Source organism: Colossoma macropomum, unplaced genomic scaffold, assembly GCF_904425465.1.
Source record: "Colossoma macropomum unplaced genomic scaffold, Colossoma_macropomum, whole genome shotgun sequence".
In the NCBI taxonomy this organism is placed as follows: Eukaryota; Metazoa; Chordata; class Actinopteri; order Characiformes; family Serrasalmidae; genus Colossoma; species Colossoma macropomum.
The window spans coordinates 29,893,261-29,918,919 of NW_023494784.1; the positions used below are offsets into that span (position 1 = coordinate 29,893,261).

General features: G+C 38.7%; 1 protein-coding gene across 6 annotated transcripts in view; it reads right to left on the reverse strand.

The window, feature by feature from the left end:
- The window catches only part of grb14 (growth factor receptor-bound protein 14), a 57,218-nt gene that overhangs the window by 15,487 nt on the left and 16,072 nt on the right, over positions 1-25,659 (reverse strand). Inside the window, exon 1 of one of the 6 annotated variants that reach the window (XM_036567911.1) lies at positions 320-563. The exons of the other annotated variants lie outside the window; for them this stretch is intronic. Within the exon in view, the coding sequence (XP_036423804.1) occupies positions 320-394 (75 nt within the window). The 5' untranslated portion in view covers positions 395-563. Of the gene's footprint in view, positions 1-319; positions 564-25,659 lie in introns of those variants that run through there. 6 annotated transcript variants of the gene reach the window in all.

Sequence of the window (25,659 nt, forward strand, 5' to 3'; positions counted from 1 at the left end):
TCCCTTTCACTTGCTGCACATTTTCTAGCCTCACACCCACCAAAAGCAACAGCCGCAAGAGCAGCACATATTATCGGCAAATCTGAGTCTATTCGGTTGGCTCTAAGTTTAGAACAGCTATCAGAGAGTTCTCAAATTATCCCTTACAGAAAGAGAACAGTGTTTCTATCTCTCTTACAGGGCACAAACCACTTTACACTCACACACAAACACAGATGCTTGCACACAACATACACACACACATGCACAAAGAAACAATTGAGGTAATCTTAGCGTTTTAGCATGAGTACTGAGCATTGAGCATTTCAGCATAACTTACCCCTGTGTTAGTCGGTTGGCAGAGCTGTGATTTGGGGCTAGCTCTGCAGCTTAGGTAAGGCTGAGTACACAGCATTGTAGGAGCAGGATTTTATGTGGAACATAGAAACATGCATCAGCTGAGGGAGCAGCAGCTCTCTCCCTCCCTTCTCTGTTCTGGCTCACTCTCTCTTTTTACTGTCTCTCTCTCTTGTTCTCCTTTCTCATTCTCCTCTTCCTCTGTCTCTCACTCTCTCTGTCTCTTCTCTCTGCGTCCTACACTCACTCACTCACACCCTCACACTCTCTCTCTCTTTCTCTCTCTCTCTCTCTCTCTCTCACACACACACACACACACACACACACACTGCAGCTGAGCTGAAATGAGGTAATTAAAGAGAGCAGCCTCAGAGCTCCAGCACTTCCTGCCTCCCCTGCTGCATGTCACCAGCACTCTGCCCAATCACCTGCCATCTCTCACCCACTGCAGGCTCAAGGGGCAAATCCTGCACCTCCTGCCTCTCCACCTCCCCCGCCAAACCCAAACCACCAGGGAGAGAGGGGAGGGGAGAGCAGAGGGCAGAGAAGGGATGGGGGAAAGGAGTCACAAGGCTTGCTCCACCTACCTTTTCCCATAGCCGTTTCCAACCCCTGCCCTCTGTCTAATACTCAGCATGGGAGCTGCAGCAGTTCCAAAGGTGCTGCTTAAATGTAATTCTAGTGTGGTTCAACTCTGTGTAAAGTTGCAAAAGGTAGGCAGGGGAGATGGGGGCAGCGGGAGAGGGACAAAAAAAGATGGAACAAAACGTCAAAAGAAAAAAAAAGAAAGAGGACAGAGATGGAGACAGAAAGAAAGAGAGCGAGACTGGGTCCTGGTGTAAGGTGTCCAGCCAGGGCTCAGTTAGGGACTATTTATTATTTATGCTTATAGCAAAGTCAACCTACAGAGTGATAAGATGAAGATAAACTGGTGAATACTCTTTTTTTGATAAACATCTAAGGCATTAATGTGGACAGATTGTTGTTGTTGTTGTTGCTTTTATATTCCTAGACTGAACAATAAATCTAGTGTCATTACAATTTTTTGGATACTGATATTAGGGCTGCAACAACTAACTGACAATATCAATAATGTATATAATAAAAAATGTTGGGAACAAATCTTGTTATTGAATAGCTGGCTTGATGTTTGTGCTCCTCATTTACATGACCTTGCTACAAGAGGTAAAATACAGATAGAACATCTAGGGCAGATGTGCACAACACCGGTCCTGGGGGGCCAGTGTCCAACACGGTTTGGTAGTTTCCCTACACAAACACACCCACAAAACCTGGCAACTAACAGATGAGTTGAATCAGGTGTGTTTGAGCAGGTAAATCATCAAACTGTGCTGGTTGCTGGCCCTCTAGTACCAGAATACCGTAAATAAATAATTTGTGGCAGAAAAAGACAGAAGCTCAGCATGGTGAATCACATTGTAAAACTGTGGCTAAAAGTTAAAAATAGTTTGTTGTTTAAACATCATTGGCTAAAGGGATGAGCTGCATTTTCATCTAAACTGAATGGCTAAATTATACTTATCCATTATCTGTGTGCGTGTGTGCTACTGAAAGCAGATTTGCTTGTAACATGGATATGGATATTTTTTAAAAACATGAAAAGTTTTGATCTCTCACCTGTATCAAACAGTATTTTTGGTCACTGAAAACTGAGTTAATGAAAAATGTACTCCAGGATAGAGATTTTAAAAACTCTGTTTTCTTGGTTTCTTGTGGATGGACGTTTTTGAAACTGCTGACATCATGTGCGTGTTTACTGCATGTTTACATAGTACCTCACACCAGACCACTCGGAATAACTTTATTACATCTCCACGACGGAATTATGCAGACACTGAGAAAAAAAGGTGGAATCCCCTTTATGTGGTACGACAGGCTCCTCAAATTCCTTTAACAAGGTAAAGCAATGTCTCTGCTAGGACAAGAGTTAGCATTCATATGCTCTTCTGGTGACATCACCTCTAAATAAAGTAAACAATATAATATTTAATCAGTAAATGGGATTTATAAGCCAGAACAAAGACAAAATGGGGAAAAAAACAGGTAGATCTTTAAGTAGATGCAGGTAGGATGCACTACCGGACAGTGTTTGGATTACTCAAGCTTCAGATCTCTGAGAGCCTGTCCTAGACTCAAAACAGCACCACCCTGATAAAGTCGCAAAACTACCTTTCTGTTCTGCCTGAAGGACTGAAGCACATTTCATTCCTTCTGATATAATTTTGAAGTTGTAGTTGCCTGCTGAGCTGAACTTTTTGGATACCTTAACTACAGAGAACTCCAGTGAACACTGATCTCTCTCTCTCTCTCTCTCTCTCTCTCTCTCTCTCTCTTTGTGTGTGTGTGTTTGTTTCTCCTTCACAGAGAATACACACATCTGTGGCAACAGTTCAGTCTACTTTGATTAGATACTTGAAAATACACACCAGGACTGGGGATTTTTGTGCATGTCCTTATTGGCACCCATTTGTGAATTCTCTCATTAATTTTGAGGACAGAACTGGGGAATTAAAAAAGTTGTACATATGCACTAGTATGCAAAAGTTTGAACACCTTCAAATTACATTTGTTCATTTTTTAAGTGAAAATATGTTAGCATTGGTAGTATGGCATTTACAAATGTTACAGTTTCTTTTTTCATATAGGAAAAAATCAAATAAAATATATAACAGATATATAAAACATATATATACATATATATAAAAACATTTTCATGTTTTTCCCCTCCGATTAGTTCAATCAAACCTTTGCCTAGGACTGCATCTTCAAATATAGATAAATACAGAATAAAAATTTGGTTTTTGTGTGGTCAGGTCATGCCTTCTACTAATGGTTGTGGTAGGAAGCAGGACGAAAGAACTCAGGGAACTTGTTCTGGAGTTCTTAACAGTTTCTGTTGTGCACGAGGAGGTTAAATCCCCTCTTTCTGAAGGGCAAAGAGATGAGTATAGAGGTCAAGGAGGAGCAGAGAGGAGACAGGGAGGTGGAGGGGTGAAAAATGTCACTGAACAGAGGAGAGAGTAGAGGGGAATATACGAATTTGGTGATGCAAAGAGGGAGAAATTTCAGCAGTGGTCTTTCTCCTACATAACATTTAATGATTTGGTAACTTTTACTGCAATGTCTTAGAATCTGTACTGCAAACTTGGTCTAGAGATTTGTGTATGTGCAAATTCACGAGCATGTAAATATGCAATGGTTGTGTGTGTGTGTGTGTGTGTGTGTGAGAGAGAGACAGAGAGAGAGAGAGAGAGAAAGAGAGAGACAATGAAAGAGACAGAAAGACAGAGAGAGAGAGTTTGTGTGATAAAAGTACAGATAAAACATCTGTAAAGGCAGCTCAAACTGTGCGGTGTGCTATCACTGAACACAAAGACCTGCATTCAGCAGCCTCCACTGTTCACCCCCCAACACACACACACACACACACACACACATAGACGTCACACCGCATACACACATACACAAACACAAAGGCACATGCACAGCTCAATCCATTACTTCATTCAACGTATTCTAAAACCCAAGAAGACCCACAAGACAAGCATTAAAAATGTGTGTGTGTAATCGGTGTCTGGCTCTTCATGCAAAGAGATAAGCTCTGGATCAGAGCATGCTGGGAACAGTGGAACACTGAGAGACAGTCTCCCTCAGACTATCACTCAGGCAAACAAGGAAATAAGATTAGCAGTAACCTGATTACACCCATGACAGCTTTATGCACCAACTGTCGTCATCACATCACACAAAGCAACTGAGGATGGGCATCAACTGAATTTTTGGGTTCCAGTTCTGAATTAGTTTCTATGAAAGAGTTACAGTTTCACAAAACATTTATGCATTTTTTATGAAGGAATCTTGCAGAAGGAGTTTATGATGCCTTATCAAAACACACACACTGCAAAGCCTTCCATTCCCCAGAGAACAACAGAAACAAAAGACCTCTCAAGCCTGATGCTTTAACGTTTTATGGTGGATTTGTTTTGAAAAATAAGCAAGTTTCACTTTTTCTGGCAGGCACTAGTGTGCATTTTTTATGTCATTTGGTCTTTGTTGGAACTGACGTGTTTCAGTGGTAATCAGCAAGATTCAGTCAGTTCCTTTAACATCTCAACTTCCTGTACTCAACCCTAAATACCACATACTTTTCTTCTTTTGTTTTATACCCTAGTAAAGTGCATGCATTATAGATGAGGCTTGTTGCTTTCCGACTGGGGGAATATTCTACTGAGCTTCCTGAGATTAAGGCATGAGAGGACAGAACCTGGCCTGAGTTTGAATTCTTTACTTTGTCCTAAAGTTGCCACAGTATTTGTGTTTTCCACTTATCCTTAATTGGTTACATGATGTACGTAGAGGATGGATTTAATTTGTTTGGTTACATTTTTTTTAAAACAAATTAGTGAGGGTCATGCTTCATCCAGGAGCTTCTTTGATCAACAATTTAGTCATAATAAGCCTTCTTTTTGAAGATGAGCTCTTGTATGAAATTTACTTGCATGCGTGCTACATGTGAAAGACGACTATGCACCTGTCACTGTGAATGTGACCAGCATGGCATGAGCACAGAAGCACCATAAACTTGACGAGTAATGTGTCAAAGTATCTAATCACACTATTAGGTAATTAATGGATAAACATCCCTGTGCTGAAGTAGAGAGAGCCCCAACTTCACCTAGAACAGACTAGTTGATTGTGATGGCTACTTCTTTCTAAATAAAGTACTGAAATGACTACTTAATTTTCTCTTGTTCTTTTCAGTTGGTACAGATGTGAGTGGGTTTTACAGAGTAAGGAAGAAGTAAAGTGATGAGTAAAGAGATTACCTTTTCCAAGAAAGTAATCTGTAAAACAATTCCATTACAGTTGGAGAGAAGTAATTTGTAACGCATTACTTTTTTGAGCAACTACACCAACTCTAAGTTTTAACCCTAATGTAGTGCTGTTTGTAATAGCTAGGGGTGTAACGATTCTGAAACTGAGGCTGAAACTGCGATACAAATGTCCACAGTCTCAAGTCTTGATACCCCCCTTCCCCTCGAAACCCAACCCGCTGCCACTGCTGCTGGTGCAGCCTGCTGAGCTCTCATTACGTTACTAAAGTAACAAAACTTGATTTTTCATTTCACAGTGACCACTATAACACTTTTAAATCACAAAATTATTATTCTATTTAAATTTAGGGCAGACTGTATCTGTATATCCTTTAGTGTTCTTCTCTTTAGTGCTCCAAATTGTTGGTAAGTTAATAAAATCTAGATCTAAAATCTTATTCACCGCCTCTGAAAAAAAAACAAAAAACAAAACAGAACAACAAAATGCGCTATGAACCGAACTAATAGCTTGGATAACTATACTGCAAACTGCAAACCGTTGTCCAGATAGATTAAGCATACTGTGGACAGCAGAGATGGTTAACACTCATCAGCTCAAGGTCAGTACTATACAGACCTGTTCCTTAACAAGTCTGGCCTTCCATTAATGTGACCTCTTGCCTCACAGCTGCGTATTTATCTGAGTATCACACATAAGTGGCCTTGGCATGACCAGTGCTTATCCTATGTTCTCTCCATCTCTTTCTCCATCTGTCTGTCCCTTGTTCCTAACATGAATGTGAGGCGCCAAAAAAATTTGGACATCCCCAAGCCCTACTGCAGTTCACACCCTCCCAACTAAACATTCTCACCTGCTTTCAGTGCTTTGTATTGCTTATATCTACATCAGTAAATGACAATTTTTGCATTTTAGATGGTCATTAATTATAAGTGGTACATAATTCACAGATTGATTCGTGTTTTTAATCTCAGTCTTAAAGCATTCTAGAAGGTTATGTGAGTTTAGCATTTATCTGAGTATTTACAGGCATTTAACACTCTCTCACTACATGCTAAGTGTTTCAGTTTGGTGTCTCTCTGCAATGTGTTCCACTATATCTTCTCTAATCTAAATGTTAATCTAATATAGTGCCTAACAACAGAGATCTGTACAATTAAGAGGTGAGTGAATAACACTTGATGAGTGTACCTTTCTTTACCTCCAAACAGCAAACACATCTATCACTGTAACATGTAAACACCGTCCCAGGTTTATCAAAACCTTTCACAACTTAATCAAAAGAGCAGGAGGGACTTAAAAAACATCTCAGTTTCCAACAACTTCCTACAGACTCAAGCTCTGCAGCATGGGTAAACATGAGAAAGGAATGAAACAGTAAACATCAAGCAGATCCACCACAAAGTGGCTTTCCATACACCTCACAATACAGGAAAAACCAAAGTCTAAACAAAGACTAAAGAAGGGCAGACGAAACAAGCAAATTCAAACAACCGAACAAGCATACAAGTTTTTGGTTTTCTATACTATTGTTCAGAGAACAGAAAACAGACGCTCATACAGTCTGACATTTTTAAAGTACTACACAGTAGGTTCTTAAAGGAAGGTTTCAAGGAAAGAGTTTAACTGTTCTTACCCGCTTCTGCAAGCAAAGAGGAGTGATGGCAGGCAGTGTAACTCTTCTGGCCTGAAAATTCATACTGCTCTCCTTAACGTGATGAGAATGTCCATCAAAATTCACTTTTTCTTTTCTTTAATATTACTTCAGTTGCTTACTAAATGTCTATGAACATCTAGGTATCCAAAATGCACATATTATAATCTACAGAGTTCTAGGGACAGTGATCATATGAGACTGAAAGTCAGATAAGTATTCTTCTCCTCTCTAACTCCTCCTGTGGCCTTGGAAACATGCTGTGTTTTTTCCCCCACAAGAAAAGCGTCCCATTCTAATAAAAACTCCTGATAAAGCACCAAGGAGTTCAGTTAGCTCTCCGAAGGTCAGGGAAAAGACCTACACTATCTTTATCTGCTGACAATATGTAAACCTTCCCTCAAAAAAGGCACCCAAGGATGATGTGATTTCCACACTGCACTGTCTCCTCTGGAGAACTACATGAGGTAGAAAATACTTTTTGCTGTAAAGCGTCAAGCGCTTTTGGCAATATTACAATGCTAGTAAACTAATCAAAACCCGTTTCTTGGAGCAAAGGCATTTTTAGAAATCCCTATTAAAGAATCACAATGATTTTCAATCTCAATCAGAAACTCACAGCAACTTCTGTGCTTTTAAATTTGTGCAAATGTTCACATGGGCACAAAATGGCCACTCATATTTCATATTTCAAAGGCTGAGATTAAAGAGAGTGTTGGCTAAATGAATTGATAAAGCACGGCAAAAGCAACATCTGTCCCCAGAGTAGTGAGGACTTCAGATGAGCCTCACAAGGGATAATGGATACTTGAGCTTATTTGGATGAAAAGGAAGAGACAGGGAGTGAGGGGAGAGCGGCAGAGAGTGGGGGTGAGAGCAAGAGACTGAGAGAGGTAGAGTGAGTGAGAGAGTGAGAAAGAGGGAGAGGGAGTGTGAGAGACAGAGAGACGTGAGAATCAGCAGGTTTCTAATGGCTACGTTTCCCCCACATCTGCACAAAAGCATTGTCCTAAAAGCTCAACTGAATCAAAATAATAATGTAATACTGTAATGTAACATAATGAAGATGTCCATGATCATTTTAAAAACTTTAAAACCTAGCTCAAAGAAGAAGGCCTAATTATCTCATGCCAGAATTTAAATAATTAAAAAAAGATTTTGATAGACAGGAACATTTTTAGCCTGAAAGAAATCCACTGTAGAGAAGAATAATGGGTGATAAACATTTTCTGCTCACTTCAATCAAATGAGTCTTATTTTTCCAGGGTGTGCTAAGATGAGAATGAGAATGCATGTTAAAATAACGTTTCTTTTGGACAGCAGCATTCATTTCCAGATATAAGAACTTCCAAAGCTATATTTAGATCACTAAAATTGAATGTAGACTCCTCCACAGAAACTGCAATAGCTGACTCTACTCAACAGCCAACTGAAATAATTATTCATCAAACCTCCACACATTCAGTTCCATCTCACACACACACACACACACACACACACACACATGCACACACACACACATTCCTTTCAGCCACTCTAGATCAATGTCTTCACGTGTTTCTGTTAAGTCTACAGGTCCACACAGGCTCTGATCAGTAGGCTCAATCAAATCTGAACAGAGGTGCAACAAAGCAAGAATCCTACATCAATTTCCTCTCAGAGGAGACAAAGAGAGTGAGCAGTAATTAATAAATCAAGAACGGTCTTTCTTTTTTTAAGAGCAGTAAAGAATTTGTGTTTGTGTGTTTCTGTGTGTGTGAATGTGTGTGTGTTGGCACAGGTACCCCTTAGCGGGACTGTGATTTTCTTTATTTACTTGAAGTTTATTTTTTATTTAAATAAAATAATAACAGCAACTTTCTCGTTTGCAATTTTGAGTCACTGGTGAGTGCAAACAGTGACAGCTTGTGAGTTGAAGCTTAATCTTTGAGAAATAAAGAACATAAAGGTGCAGTTGTGGTATATTCTCTTTTATTGCATATTGTAATTTTTAATTTGACCACAAACCGGTAATTAATCTATTAAGCAATAAAGGAATTGCGAATGTCACACAAAACTTTACCGTCTGCGGCCGCTTAACTTGGCCTGTTGCCTTCTTCTCTGCCATTTTGCCTGACGTCATTTGAAACAACCTGTTTTGCCTGATGTATGAGAGCTAAGACATGATTTCACTTATGTGTTTTTCCTGAGACCTGAAGCAGTTTTTTCTTATGTCTGAAACTTGACACTGTGGTCTGAGGATGTCCTAAAATGTACACTGTGCCATTTAGGCAACGTTTATGTGCAGGCATGATATTTGCCTGCAGCACTGAGCAAGTTCAGCCAGCGTAGAAATACACCCAGGTTTATACATCAATGTCATCTATGTTAGATACAACAAAATAATCATGTTATACAACTGACCATTTGCAAAATTCTGAGAACACTGTCCCTTAGTTACTGTTGTTTATGCCTGTCAAACTTTCAGTTCAGGTAGCAGCTAAAATTTAGAAGCACACAGATAAGGTCAGGATAGCTTAAAATGAACAAAATATGGATTCTGGAAAAAATGTTTCCCTTAAATGAACAATGGAAATCGAACCAGGGAAAACTCTACGTAGTTTGTCATGTCTAATAATGAGGAAGTTTTAGCAATGGAAGCTTTGCCTTCAAATAAGCTAACTAAAGCTAACACTAGAGCTGATTGGTGTAGTGTCAGATGCTGAGGAGGACTCGTCTTCTTTAACAAAATGTATTTCAGCAAACTGTAATGAAACAATACAAATAATGGTATGTGTACAAGTGCATTAATATTCATGTTTACATACAATACTTTAATCACAAATGTGAGCACTGTAGTCCTGTTTAATCTGACTGAAGCAGCTAAGTTAAGAAAAGCTAAGTAGATACTGAAACTGATAATAACATTGTTCTGTAATGTAATGTATCATTAGTCATGACATTAAAACGATTTTTAGTGAACACCATAACTTAATAAAGTTAGCTTACCTTAGAGCGAACATAAAACTGCCTGTTAATAGCTTTGACATTGAGCTGTAAGTGTGGACCAAATCCAAAATTATTTCAGCTTCAAGAATGAAACAAAACACTACCCTCTAGATTATCAGGATAGCGTGCCAGGGGTTATACATTCCTCAGTAACACATTTCCACATTTTTTACTGTGGTAACTCTGACTAATTTACTGCCACTGCTGTTGTCACTGCAGGCTTGTTCTGAGGAGTTTTCTCTTCGCTTGATGGAGGAAGGAACATTTATAGAGGATTGTGAATGGTTGAGAGTCGGTTAAAGGTTTGTTTAAAAGTTCAATCATGATTGAATTATTGTTTATTTATTATCATTTATTATCATTGATTGTTATTTGTGGTAATACTAGTATCTTCTTAAGGTCTGCATAAAATTAATAAATGAACAACAGGTTTTAAAATCCACGGTAAATGAGTTTTTGTAGTCAGCTGTCAGCTAGTTAGCATAGCCTTCACGAGTTGAATTCAAAATTTTAGAAGAAGCAAAATGCTAATCTCTGGAGAGCTGTGGCCCAGTAGGAACCAAGTTTGACACACTGCACTAAACATAGAGTGAAGCTACTGAGTCAAGTTTAACTATTGCATCACTTGTAAATTACTTAAATTACTTGAATTATAGTCATACCAGTGAAGTATAAGGTACACTACTGCTTAATGTGATGCTGGTGTAATGTTTAAATGCTCTCTGATTTGGATTGTTTTTCTTCCGAATGCTATCATTACCTTTCTGACAGTCTGGTGAGAGAGAGAGAGAGAGAGAGAGAGAGAGAGAGAGTTCTCCTGTTCTCTTGAGAAAAGAAAGTGAGAGAAGAGTCTAGTGCTCTCTGTCTTTATCTAGAATGGTAGCACAGACAGGCAGACGCTAATACTTATCACAGCCAACCCAAAAAAAGAGCAAAATGAATAGAGCCTGTTGATAAGCAAGTCTCTGCCATTCTCAAAACACAGGCAGACACGGAGACACTGGCCTTGACCGGCAGCAAGACACAAACACCAATCAACACACAAGCCAGCCTCACACGAGAACAGCAGAACTAAAGAGTTGAGCTACCTGGTTCACAGAGGTCACATGCAGTCTACTAGCAGTACATCGATACATAATACAGCTCTCCAACACACACTTTGTTCACACCTGCTTTACGAACTAAAGGTCCCATGCTGATAGTTGCTGAATGTACTCACTGCAGTTTCACTGTAGTTCCATAGGGAATGTGTTGAAAGAACTCCCCCTTTTTTTACTCTTTTTACTCTTACTCAAGATATTTTTTAATATCTACTTTTACACTTTAAGTACAAAAGTATTCAGACATACATTTCTATTAGTAAATTCAGCTTTTTATGGTGTCCTGTGTGGACACGGGGGTTCAATTATGCACACACAGCTTGTAGAATCCCAATTGAAAAGCATTACCCATTAGGGATGCACTGATACCATTTTTTCAGACCAAGCATGAGTATGTTTCTTAATGCCTGTTGATACCGATACCATATTAACCGTAGCTGATTTTAAATTACACACATTAGCCACCTGCATTACATTAAACACCTTGGAGTAGCAGTGCAGCGGAGAAGAGTTTTGCTCCACATCAAAAATGTGCTTCTGTACAGCTGTAAGTAAAGTGAATTTCATAGTTTTGATCAGTGCTCCTCGTCTGTCTCTTTTAACAACAATCTGTGTAGCACAGCCACAGCAGGAGTCACATCTTGATTCCTTGGTGACAACTCACACTGTACATTTGAATAGACTATCATGTGCAGATGAAGTCTGCAATTTATATGCTCACACTGTATGTAAACACCTGGTCTGACTGACATGCTGTTTGCAACACAACATCTACAGACAGCTCTAAGGACAGTGGTCAATGAAGCTGTTTCATTCAAAATAACACACTGCGTGTCCAAGTACTGAACAAACATGCTGAGAAACTGTGCTACAGCAGCTTTGCTAATTTGTGCCACACTGTGCACTGAAATTAAAACCGGTCAGTGGTGTACATTACTAGGATGATATGGTCCCTCTACAGCCTATTGTACAGAGAATTATTTAAAAAAAAATCAACATATTCATGTTATACTTTGAAGTTGTATTCAGTTATGGTAAAGTTGGCATATACAGACTTTAATACTGCAATGTTGACTTTTTTGCTTCAGTTTTGCTAGCCTTCGTGTGTTTGGCTTGGGGGGTTAAAAGCCCTCCAGCTTTGGGCTGTTGGGCAATGGAACTGCATTCCCTGGAAGGATCAAGCACCACCCAATATCGTTGGGATAAGTTGGAGTGGTGTTTGTGATCCAGAACTAACCATACAACATCAGTACCTGACCTCACTAATGCTCTTGTTGAGCACAATTTAATCCTCATGGAAATGTTCCAATATCTAGTGTAAAGTCTTCCCAGAAGAGTAGAGGCTGTTACTGCAGCAAAGGGGGACATGCAGTGTGAATTTATTTAATTGAAGTACCTATATTTTTTACCTAGATAGCTTTAGACTACTCACTGCAAAAAAAAAAAAACGGTAGAGACTTTCATTCATGTAAAATATTAATCATGCAGCGTACCCCTACAAAAAGACGTTTATTCGAGAGTGCTATTAATATACTTCTTTTAAACTAAAAATAAGTGAGTATGCTTTCAGTTAACTTTTTATGTACTTATCCGAGATCTACTAAACAAAATCATACTCAGGCATACTTGGCTTATACTGACAGGTATATTTAGACTATAATCTTTTTCTTATACTTAACAAAAATAATTAAATATTTATGCCTTATACATACATTTTTAAGTACACTTGGCTTGTAGTTTGGGATGGAATAGCTTAGAGTAAATAGTACATGGGTGGAACTGAGCTTTTATGTAAATTATAGAGACCAGCCTGTTTATGGGCAGCAAGGGACTGACTTCGGAGAGGCTGCATGACAAATTCTAGTGTCAAACCTCCCTAAAAACTGTTCATACTAGGGATTGCACAGACTAGTCGACTAGTTGACTTGTGAACATTACAGCTTGGCGATGTTGATGTTGACTAGTCACTGATCAAATGATTATGACACTAACAATATGGATACTTTAGAGAAGTCAACAAGTGAGGATCCTGGTGATTTTGGGGTCTGTACCTCCAGTTTCCTGAAGGCCAGCAATGTGATCCAAGGCTCATTAGAAAGGGCTCGCTGGAAAGGGCACGTCACGCTCTACTGCCCTGTGGAGTTTGGCTTCTTTCCATCCTTGGTCCACCAATCTACAGTGCTTCAGATCAGATATTGAATGTCGTTATCTCTGGTTTACTTAAAAGTATACTTTTACAAGCCAAGAAGTATTGAAATAGTGCCCTTACAAGTATACTACCAGTGATTGATATTAGTATATTCACTACATAAAGTACACTTGGGAAACATATTTAAACTTAAGTGTACTTACTAAAATGAACTTTAAGAGTCACGCCTCCCTCTGACTCTGCTGCTACTTCTCAGACTCCCGAACTCCAACTCCCAGACTCCAGAGAAGGATCACATGACTCAGAACTCTCAGGCATCAGCCTATCCTAGATCTGCTTTGACCGATTACTGATTCTCCTCACCTGTGTCTAGCCATATATATATATTGTTTGTTTGTCCTCACTTCTTTGTGTATTGCCCCTGTTTGAATGAGTGTTGTGTAACTGCCTGTCCTGTTGTATTTTTGACCTGATTTGTTTGTTTGATCTGTTTTTTTTTGCTTAAGCCCTTTTTGTACTGTTTTGTCTTTTCTGGTTTTTGACTCTGCTTGTGTTTTTTGAACGTTCGCTGGATGTACCTTTTGGCTTTTGTTGCTCTTTCTTGGTGTTGGACATTGCCTGTTTAATCACTACATGTTTGTTCCTTTTTTCAAGAAAAGCTCAAAACTGTTTTTTGTCTGCAAGTGTCTGATTTGTTCTGACTCTTTACATTAAGTATACTTTTTTTTTCTAAAAGACATGCCACACAACTCTTTAAAGAAAACCCTGTAACATACAGAGCACTACGTACAGCAGTGGCTTATGAATAGCAGTGCATCATCTAAAGGGCACAGTTGCATGTGGTGAACATTAATGGACACACCGTACTTATGTATCTGTACTTTGTTAAAGTATTTCTATTTTTTAAGACTTTTACTTCCACCAAACTACTAAAATGTCCTAGTAGCATATGTCATTATTCATTACTCTGAAGTGGGAGACAACATGTTTGAAAGACATGATAAACTTTCAAATGGAAGCAAACAAACCATGGTGCACCTTTCACTATATCTTTAGACTTTTAGCGCTATTAGGCTACCGAGAGATCCCAGCGTTGTGTATAACCATCAAATGCATACTGGAGACCTTTTTTGTCTACTCCTTTCTGGAATTTTGGATGTATTAATACAAAGATTACTATGAATTTCACAGGCTACATTATCTACCTTTGCCAATGAAAACTTCATAATTGACAAGCTGATTGGTTTGACCAGCTGTACCCATATAGACACTAGAAAGCTAGCTACAGCTGCACAGCTACAACTTTAAATGTTAGTGTGACAGGAGGAGTGACGTTGCATTGCCTGTGCAGGTTGGGGCTGTGTACCACTGCAATTTGTGCCTGTTCTTTTCCATTGTACTGTGTCGTTGGGAAAGCACTGTCTAAACTGGACTTTTGGTCTTCACCAGCATGCAAAAGTAGCAGTGGTCTTGCATGGCCAGATGTTATCTTGTATCAAGAATACCATCGCCCTCCTAAGAAAAACACGCATCTCCAAAATAGTAACTTTACAGGAGAGGGCAAAAACATTGTTTACTTTCAATATAAGTTAAAGAGATTTTATTCAAAGCAATTTTGAGCATTTCTATTGGTCCAACCATCATGAAATTTTCACATGAGGTAAAGGACAGGTGCTGAGCTCAAATTATGCAGAAAACAAAAAAAATCACGAAGTGGAGAAACTTCTTTTTTTGGGCAGCGACGATATACATTTGGGGACAATTTGTGTTTTGGTGCTAGTATGCTCCCTTTAAAACAATTTTTCCCTGTGAGAGGTAATGTTTATTTTTAATGTGTCTCTGCACAGGTGACATCTAGATGCTTATTTGGAGCTTTCTGGGTACTTACATTATATTAATGGGATAATGTCGAGCTTGTTGTTTATTGGACAACGTTGATGAGTGCACCATTGCCAACTATGCCAATCTAACTTTGCTAGAAATTTCAAACCCAGTTTGTTCACAGGAAAAAGCAAGGTAAGGCACGTTTATTTATACGGCACCTTTATACACTGCGGCCACTCAAAGTGCTTTACACATGAGAAAGTACAAAGATAATTCAAATTTAAAAAGATGTTGGAGAATAGAAATTAAAACTATAATTTAAAATATTTAAAAGAGAAGAAACAAACAAACTAAAAATCTAATTAAAAATTAAATTAGGATAATATAGTGTGATTACAGGAGAGAAGTGTTAACAGTTTTTTTTTTTTTAACTGAGCTGAAAGCCTGCTTAAATAGAAACGTTTTCAGCTCTTGTTGGGGCTCTTCTAGTGCTCTCTGTCAACTGGTTTCATTTAAGAGCAGCACTGTAGCCAAATGCTGTTCTCCATGTTTAGCTGTTACTTTAGGCAGGACTAACTGACTCCTTCCTAATGATTTAAGAGTTCTGCTCAGCTCATATTGCTGCAAAATATTAAAATAAATATGCTAGACCTACACCATTAGGCGATTTATAGACCAGCAGTAGTACCAGTAGTAAGGTTTACTCTGTAACATACTTGTAACTGGTAACCATTTAAGAGACCATTACAGTATCAATCCTGCTAGAAATAAAGACATGGATAAGTTTGTCTGGTTTAGTTAGAAAATTTCTAATTTTGTTGATGAGGTGATCAGAGCTCATTAGTACACCAAGTTTACATGCTAGTTCTTTAGATTTTCGGGCTCTTGAATCCAGGTAGGCAGCTAGTTTGTGCAGTTTTTCAACTGCAGTTTTGACGCATATCCCCAGTGACGTGCTCAAGGCATTTACAAAGTCAGTCAAGAGGACCTTAATTGTTTGGGGAGAGGGCCAAGTAAATCTGAGTATCAGCTGCATAGCTGTGGTAAGATATTCCATAGTCTTGTAGGATTTGGCCAAGAGGAGGCATGTATAAATTAAATTAAACACAAGTCTGTGTTCCCACCCACATGTAGCTAACAATTTCTCATGGCGGTCAATTCTGGCCCTGCTAGACTACAGCAGCAGAAACAATACTGAGTTCTTTTAAAATATTGAAAATGAAATAAAAATAATAATAATAATAATAATAATAATACTAATAATAATGATGTTTCTGATTATTCATAAATTCATTACTGCAATTGTCCTGTTTTTCATCTCTGCAGGCAGAAAGGTCTCAGTAGAAACTGTTCACCAACATAGTAATTATAACCATTAGAATATCTCATACTACTTTTAATTTAGATACTTTGCTTTTTAAAGCAAGCAGTTTTGTACTTTAACTCAAGCAGAAATGTAAATAGGGGACTTCTATTTTTATTCAAGTAATATTTTACAAAGGTTATCTCCTCTTGCACTCAAGTACAGGATTTGTGTACTTTGTCCACCACTGTTTCCATATTAAACTAAAAGCTGGCAGTAGCCACGTCTTATTGGTTTGTTATTTTTAAACAGTTTCTGATAAGAGCTTTAATGGGAAGATGTTGTCCCTACTAAAAATGCAAAACTAGACATGCTTTAACCAGAAAACAGCTTTATCAAGTCCAGTATCAAGTAAGGTCTGGTTCAGACTGCAAAGCTCATGTCATGCGGGGCACTGATTTGGTCTGCTAGTGAGTAATGCATGAGGGTGTTAGCAATGCATAAGCTGACTTGACTTACACGTGTCAGCATTTATGGGCGTATAATATGTTGTCTAATGTGTCAGTAAATTGTTTAGTGTGTTTTTTATGTCACGTATGTTTCAATTACATTTATATAGAGTTGATTGGGTTATTGTCCATTTCTCAGAAGTGTGGATGGGTAAGATGAATGCTAAGCAGTGCCTGAATAGGGTATATGCAGTGATTGGATGCACCACAAACACTCTCTCAGCCAATTGCTTAACATAACACCAGAACACCTGTGTGACGACTGTGTCTGTGACTGCTAAGAATCCAGTGCTCTTCTTTTTTCTCTACCATCTCTCTCTCTCTCTGTCTGTCTCTCTCCTCTTAGAGGGCCTTCGTCAGCAACTTATTCATAATGCATGACAGTCAGGGTAAAGCTTAAAAACTTAATTTTCTCATTAATTTGTAATAAGAAACTGTTACCACAACTTTAGTACACTTAACACACATTAATAGACTTTTTCCACTGCAAATAGTTAACCTAAATAAAAGAGATTTTAAATTAAATTAAAGAGATTTTATGTAAAAGATTTTATAGTTCCTGTTTCCAAATTTCTTACATATGAGATAAATTACAACAGGGTGGTTACATGACAGTAAACCATGTCAAGTAGCATGATGAAGCCCAGATAAGAGGAGGGGTTGGTACTGCCCCTATTATTCTATTTGTACTACAGCTCCTGTAAACAGCGAATAGCACTGACTTCACGTCATGGTTTGGTCCCCATCATCAAGCAAAGTGTAAAGCCTATGGAATGATTTTTTGCAATTTGGGCTAAAAGGGGCATTTAACATGGTAATTTGCAATTATGTCAGTTGTGGTGGTGGATTTTTTACATATAAATGGATTTTATAAACGTATTTTGGGCTACTTTTATAAGATTTGAACCTTAAGCAATTCAGAAAACTTGTTATGAGTGTAATCTGTAATCGGTCTAATCTTGGCAGATTATCAGATTAATGCTGTCTGCTCACTGGACTACAACAGGTCAGCCAACTCTGATACAATTCACATGCTTGGTTACTATCATAATCATAAAATGAGAAATTATAAACTGAAGTAAGTCTTTACAAACTGATTCCCTTGTATTTGCCTAGGCAGAAAACCTTTCTTTTAGGCCATATAAACAAGGATTAGTCAGAGTTTATCAAAATGACGGTGGGCAAGATTAGTTCATATCAAGAGAGACAGCCATTTTAATATAGTATTTTAAATAAACAACTTAAACCTCATCCTGCTCTTGCCTTGAAAAAATAAGCTAAATTAACAACCAATATTGAAACACTTCTAGTAAGACTGTGTAAGGCATGTGTACCGAATGGTAGATTAAAGCTTCATAATAACATTGAGTGAGAGTACACAAATAAATAAATAAATAAATACATACATACATAGATATATACATACGTACATAAAATATAATATCCAGTCTACATGTGATCAAATAGAAATCTACAAATAAATAATGTAAACAGATGTATCTAAACTACCATGTTAAGTTTGTTATTTTCTGTGCTGCAAGGCCATGTTTGGAAAGCTGCATATGCTGCAGCGTGTAGCAGGGGTTTGTAGGTCCTTGGGGGTGGGCAGAGTGAGCAGGACTGAGGTCATAATCCAAAGAGCAGCAGGATTTTATTTCACAAGCTCGTCAACTAAGTGCCTCTGATACATCTTACACTGAACCACACAGACAGTTTGGCCAGGAGGGGACTCGTGATGCTATGCTCACTACACATCTAAGTACATCCCTGGAGAAACACAATTTCTGTACACTATATACTGTTATGATATAGTAGTGGGTGATATACTGGTTCATCCAGTATACCAGTTTAAATTCTTTGTAAGGTATGAGGTTTGTCATTGCCTTTATACTGGTATGCCTCAAATAAGTGCAAATAATGCAACATGCAAACAGTTTAAATCACACAAACGTTATCCTGTTTTGCTGAATGACGGAGACAGGAATGTTCCAGTTTTTTCAATGAACCTCCCGCTTCCTCATCTCCTGCTGTGTAGGCAGTTGTGGTCTGAAACCCAGTTTCTTGTTGAGTGAGCAGACTAATATGAATAAATATGGAAGGAACAGCATAGCATGACCAGCCCGCTTGCTGCACTTCTGTTTCCTCTCACACCTCCTGCAGCAGTGCCTCACTTGGTCAACTGCATCAGTCCTCTCACATTGCCTACAGCAGCGTCTCACTTGGTTAGTTGTATTAATCTGCTCACATTGCATGCAATGCATCAAACCAAGTAACTCTGCAGGTTCAGGTGATATTGAGGGTGTGGGTGGCTTGGAATATAAATTCCAGCAGTGTCTGAAGATTGTATAAGTCATAGAAACATGAATGTAGAAAGCAATATTGACATTTATCTAAATTTTGTTCAGTTCAGTTCTGCTATTTTGCACAAAATACTGAAAATTCACTTCAGATGCTAAACACAGATTTCATTCAAAGTGTAGAGAGATTCCAGACTAAAAAGCCAATATTAACTTCTTAATAGTTAGGGATGCATCAACCTGTCTTTTTGTGTACAAAGCCTTTTTATGCTCACACAGAATAAGAACATTTGGTCTGACTGACATGTCATGTGAAACTCAGCCTCTACATACAGCTCTGTATATGGATAATTTCTAATGAAACGTCATTAAAAATAACACACAGCACACCTGAGTTCTAAGCAAACATGCTGAGAAGCTAAGCTTCAGCAGCTTGTACCATGCTGTGCAGTGAAACTAAAACCAGGCAGTGATGCACAAGGGCAGGACTACACACAGTCCCTCTGCTGCCTACTTTACAAAGACAATCACCATATTCAATCACCTAGTAAAGCTGGCATATAATGATTTTGGAGCCTCAAATGTTGACTTTTTCCCCCTCTGTTTTACTAGCCTATATGTCCTGCATTGTGAAGTGGTTGTGATTGCGTTTCTGTGAGCTTCAAAACAGGCTAAAATCGCACAGTGTATGCCTAATGGGAATATGCCAAGGCAGAATGTTTAAACATGACTTTGCATCCCACTGCCACAGCATCAGCAACACTTCGTTGTGTGAAGCCTTTTGGCAGTGTGCACAAGGCTACATCACATAGTATCAGGTGGTATTGGATGTCTGTATTGGTGCATTTTTTACAAGTATGAGTAAATGAGCATGGTATGTGCCAATAACAGATACCAGTATCAGTATCAATGCCTCTCTATTAATAGATTTACTTATGCACCCAAAATATCAATACACTATAACATGATATATACCGATGTATACACCAAAACCATGATGATAGAATTTTTTTGTCTATATTATCCATTAACCACTAATTAAGCTTTCAAGAGCATCTAACATGCTGGGATACACAGGACAGGTTTGTACTCTGTCTGTGCAATAGGTCTGTGGTTTTATTTCTCTCTCTTCAACTTATTAGCATTGCTGCACCCATGTATTTTGAAAGCGCACAAACACACACTCACACGACTTGACAAAGCTGAGCCTAATGCCCCTATATTCACAATTGAAGACATGCACAACATTTCACTTGGAACTACTGTTTGTCATCTTAGCAGTGAATTTTATCATAGTTTTGGGCCAAAGCCCTCAGGGTAAGTTATGCTTATTTACATTTACAGGCTTGATTTTGCTCTTACATGTAGCACAATTCATATGGTATCATAAGTTCTCTAGAAGTTTCATTTAGCAGACAGAGGGACATTGCTGTGAAATATTAAATTAAAATGCTTCAAATATTGCCACTGTTAGAACAAAACCTTATTTTGTCTGTATTATTTGACATCTTCACATTCATAAAAATTCAAGATTAATGGGCCAATATAAATGGTTTCAAGTTATGTTTAATTAAATCTGTTTAGATTAACTTGCATTAAAAGTTAAGAATATTTTTTCCTTCTCCTGTAAATTAAAAGTTTAGAGACACAGGGCTTTTTATACTACGACGATATGTAGAATACATCTGCCTATGGAGACAGGCTCAGGGTAAAGGGGGTTCTCAAAACTGCATTTGGTCTAAAAAGGACAAATTTAGCCTGCTCAGCAAATAAAGGAAGGACAAACCGGTGTAGAGAGAAGGAAAGAGAAAGACATATAGAGAGACAGCAAGAGAGAAAGTGGGAGAGAGAGAGGGAGAGAGTGAGTGAGTATTTAGGCTAATAATACCTTCTCTGTTGCCTTGAAATACTGCAGCATGTTCTTAGTCTGTGTCGAGGGAGAAGGATAACCTGCAGTCCTTGAACTATAAAAGATGATGCTGAAATGTGTTTAGAGCTGTAATTTGCTCCATAAATAAACCAGCAGTCATGGTCAAAACTTACATAATTACTATGAGACCATACATATAGGAATGCTTACATAACTAAACAAAGCAGCATGGAGCTGAGATAAGATACTTATTTGAGACAGGCATAAACAGAGACACCACAGCTGCAGCACTGTATTCAAAACAAAAAAGGTCTATCACAGAAGACTCTTCTCTTCTTCATTCATGAATTCTCTTTAGGGATCTATCAGGGGCTGCACAAGCCACAAACTGAAACAACATGATCATTCATATTTGCTGAAAATAAAACATCATAAATCACTGTTCAAGCCACATTCATGCAAAATACTTGCATTTGCTATGTTGACGTGCGTTGAGAGGAAATATTATGAGGAATGCTCCTTTAATATAGGACATGAAACATGTTCACTGCCTATGATTTTACTGAAGCTGAAGTGTGAAAGCAGATCAAGGCAGGAGTTTGAGGGCAGTGGCTGCAGCTCTCACACTCAAAAGAGCTTTGAGACAGCCGGTCTGCCACACTGCCTTTGTCATGGAAATCCAGCATGACACTGCAAACGCAGAGCCTGGGAGAAGCGCTTTCTCACGACTGAAATAGCGTCTTAAAAAACCTGGCTAAAACAATGCCATGTCAGCAGCCAAGGCCCTGTCCACATTTCAGAGCTCACTTGCAGCATAGTTGCTCACAGCTGACCAATCACTCAAAGACCTCCTCAAGCTCACGCTAATATTGCTAACTTAAACATCATTTATGTTGCACAGGCATGTGTATCTATTGCATGAAGTTCACCCCAGTACACCCAGGAGACAGGCTTCCTGCTTGGTACAGTACAGACGTGATTCATGCTGTTACAGTACAGGATCGGCATGTCTTTGACAGAGTTATGACCTACCTGCTAATAGCAGGGAGACTGTACTTCTGTAGGCTTTAATATCTGTGTAACAGTGCCCTCTTGTTGATAACTATGACCATCCACAAATACTCTGTCTCTGCTCTAACTGCAGTAAGATGTAACTAGATGAAGGGGAATTACAATTTATTAAACAAACAAAAAAAATCACAATAAAAGCTAAAATATAAATGGAAAGCATGTCAAGTATAGCTCTGCCTATAAATTATATTTTTGAAGTAAGGTTTTACATTAGAATTCAAAGTCTGCATGTATTTTCAGTTCTGCTTCAGCTATAAAACCTGGCCATTAAGACGTTGGGCTGAGAGGGTGGGGGGGGCAGTAATGATGCAACACTTAACCTAGTCAAACTCTCATGCTCTATTCAGCAGCAGGCTGGGGGTGGTGATGATGTCATTGCTGTGTGGAGGACTGCGATGAGAGCATATTAACCCTCCTGCCTCAAAGGTTGGAACAGGCAAACAGCTGTGCTCAGTGACATGCTCCTTTTGTTCCAGCCACAGCAACGGCTCAGAAGGGCTCAGTGAAAGACCTGTCAGGCCCATCAGGCCAGCACGCAGGCTCACAACAGTGCTCCTGCAAAGACGCCATTCACAGTGGCCAATGAGGAGCACAAGGTCAGAGTGGTGTCATCCCGCTTCTATAGCTGCGACTTCACAGCTCCACTCCTCCAAACCACCAAAAGACAAAAGCGAAGCCAGCACAATCCTCCCACACGGCTCCCACAATAGCAGAGCAAGCATTAGAGAATTGCAATCGCTCTGTAATGCAGGGATGTCAAACTGGGGTCAAGTGTGACCCGAATGAGGGACCAGAGGCTTGTTTGTGATGCAACCAATGCCTTGAGACAGCACTTCTTATAAAAGAGATGAGAACAAATATAATGAATCCCTTTAAAAGACACTTGATCAGACAAGAAGAAAGAGAACAAACAGCAGTCTGATTAACTGCACTAGCGCTGAATCACACAATTACTATAACTATAACTATAGAGTTAGCAAGAGCTACTGAGAGAATAATAATAAACCCTGAAAGCGATTCATTAAGAGCCTGTGCACAACTGGGTCTGATACTGCCCCAAGATCCTCCACTCTGCTCTGTACTGCTCTGCAGGCTGTAATTTCAGCCTTTAGCACAAGTCTGAGCTGGCCTTTCTGTCACACACACACACACACACACACACACATTCAAAAACACATGCACATGTAACCTGTCAATCTGGTCCTTATGTATCACACACATATACCTGATGGTAATTAGCACCTCTATACAGCCCCACAGTCATGTCTGCATGAGTAAGAGCCTGAGTAAGTCTCCGAAACTGTCTCCATTAATAGATCACTGAAAACAGCACCGGACAAACTTTCCATATCACCAGTCATTTTTCATTTTTTTATTCATTTAATAGATTCAATTATACAACACTAATCACATATTTAATAAACAAGTGAGAAATTCCTACGCTATCTTTTAAGAAGACAATGACAGCAAATGCACAGATTTGGAAATCAGTTAAACAACTCTGACCACCACTCTGCACTTCTGTGTCAATGAAATATACTTAATTCTATATGCCATACGTTCCACTGAATATAACACAAACACAGGCTGATGTGATTAATTAACATTAGCTGGTGACAAATTATTTCCTACATGAGTACAGGATTTGTAGCTGTGACAAGCTACATGGCAACAGGGTGACAAGCGACAAATGGAGCTGAGATTTTCTCAAGAAAATCATGTACAACATGGCGAAGCAACAATCTAAATGACTGACTCCAACACATTCCTCAGACCAATCATAGACACAAGGGTCCCCAGGCTTTGCTCTCTGAACTTTTGCTCCTATCGGCATTGGTTTCTGCTCCCAACAGTATTGTGCTAAATACAAACCACATAGGCCTGTCACGATCATGAAACTTTTAGCTGATGATTACTTGTCAGGTAAATAAATGCCAACGCAGCCAATTTGCATTTTGCTTGTGGCAGCTTAATATAATTGTGAAATCTAACATGGAAAATGATTGCAATGAGCTTAAATAATGATTGAACTTAAATATTTGCGATAATTTCAAATAATTGTGACGAGACAATTATGCAATAACCGTGACAGGCCTAAAACCATGGTTCAACAGAAATAGAAACAGAAACAGCAACAGAAATATAGTACATAATTTTTAGATTTTCGTCAGAAGCTGGACAGTATACATGTCCACATGTGACAACAAAAGTGGCTTCAAACACATTCACAAGACAGGAACTTGAAGTGACATTAGCAACTAGTTGTCTGCTAAAATGTATGTACAATAACCCAGCAATCACTTTAGCAGGCGACATAGGTGACAATAGGTGACTAGTCACTGTCTATGGGGGTAAGTCATTTGTAGCTGTGATTCAGCAGCTACTGACAAGCCACAAATTGGGCTGATTCAATCGATTAGGTCAATTTCCATTTACAACGTTATGCAAATTAGCTATGCTGCAGTGAAACAACAATCTAAATGACTGGCTCCAAAAAATTCTTGGTTCAATCATAAATGTGGGGGTCTGATGTCCCCAGCCTCTGTTTTTGTTTTTACTGTGTTTTCATGCTTATTCCCAGTCTTGCACAAAAAAATGAAGGCAAAACCTAGAAACGTGTAACCATTTATCTTTACTTTTTTTAATTTTCTTGTCAGAAGCTCATGCCTATATTCAACAACAAGAGCGGCCTTGAATACCCTACAAGAGGAAAACTTAAGGCAATGTTAGTCACTTTAGACTTGTCATCTGCTAATGTGAACATGATGATGATAATTTGAGAACATAATTCATTTACTGTATGAACTGATCATACCTGCCAATCACTGTTCATCTATTATAAACTATATATAATATAAACTATATAACTACTATAAAACGGATAGTTTCAGTCCTAAAATCTGATTGGCCGAGCCACTTTCAAAGCCATTGTATAATCCACGACATAAACACCTACGACTGCCTTACAACAACTGAATTGTATATTATTATGCCACAGCACAAAAAAAACCTTGTGCTGTAAATGGAATAATCTTTGACTCCCATGCTGCTCGCAGGGACCACAGAGTATACTGATGAAGTAAGCACCTGTTTTTTGCTTAAACTGAGGGGCTGGTGACTTGTGTTCGTAACAAGAATAGGCTGGTCAGCTAGCTAACAGGCTGAAAGTTATTTAGGCTGTTGGCCTGATCATTAATATCATAGGCTTGAATTAAAGTACTTACGGTATGATTACCTGTAGAATGGCAGTGTAAAAGTCTAAAAAATGTCACTTGAACGTCTTACACACTTCAAATGTTCGTGTTTCAGTCAGAAGTAGCATCAAACCCAGGCCTAATCCCAAATACGGAGCCATTCCCTAGTGTGATTGCTATGAAAGTTTAGAAATTCTAGCCTGTATCATTTACTGAATATGGATATGGCTGAGTCCCAAATGACTATTTCTTAGCTAGCTATGTTTTTGCACTTTTGGGGTGCAGGATCCAGTATTTAAATTCCTACGTAGTGCACAATGGCAGGGAGCCATTTAAGATTCAGGCCCAGCGTGGGAGGAGGGGCGCTGCTGGATTGTTGCTTAATAAAACTTGCAGTGGTAATTTGGTGACCAAAAAGTAAGGTATTGCATTAAACAGGGTAGTGTTATCATATGTTCGTTGTTATATGACAAAGTTAAACATTCATGAAATGGCCTCAATATCTAGTGA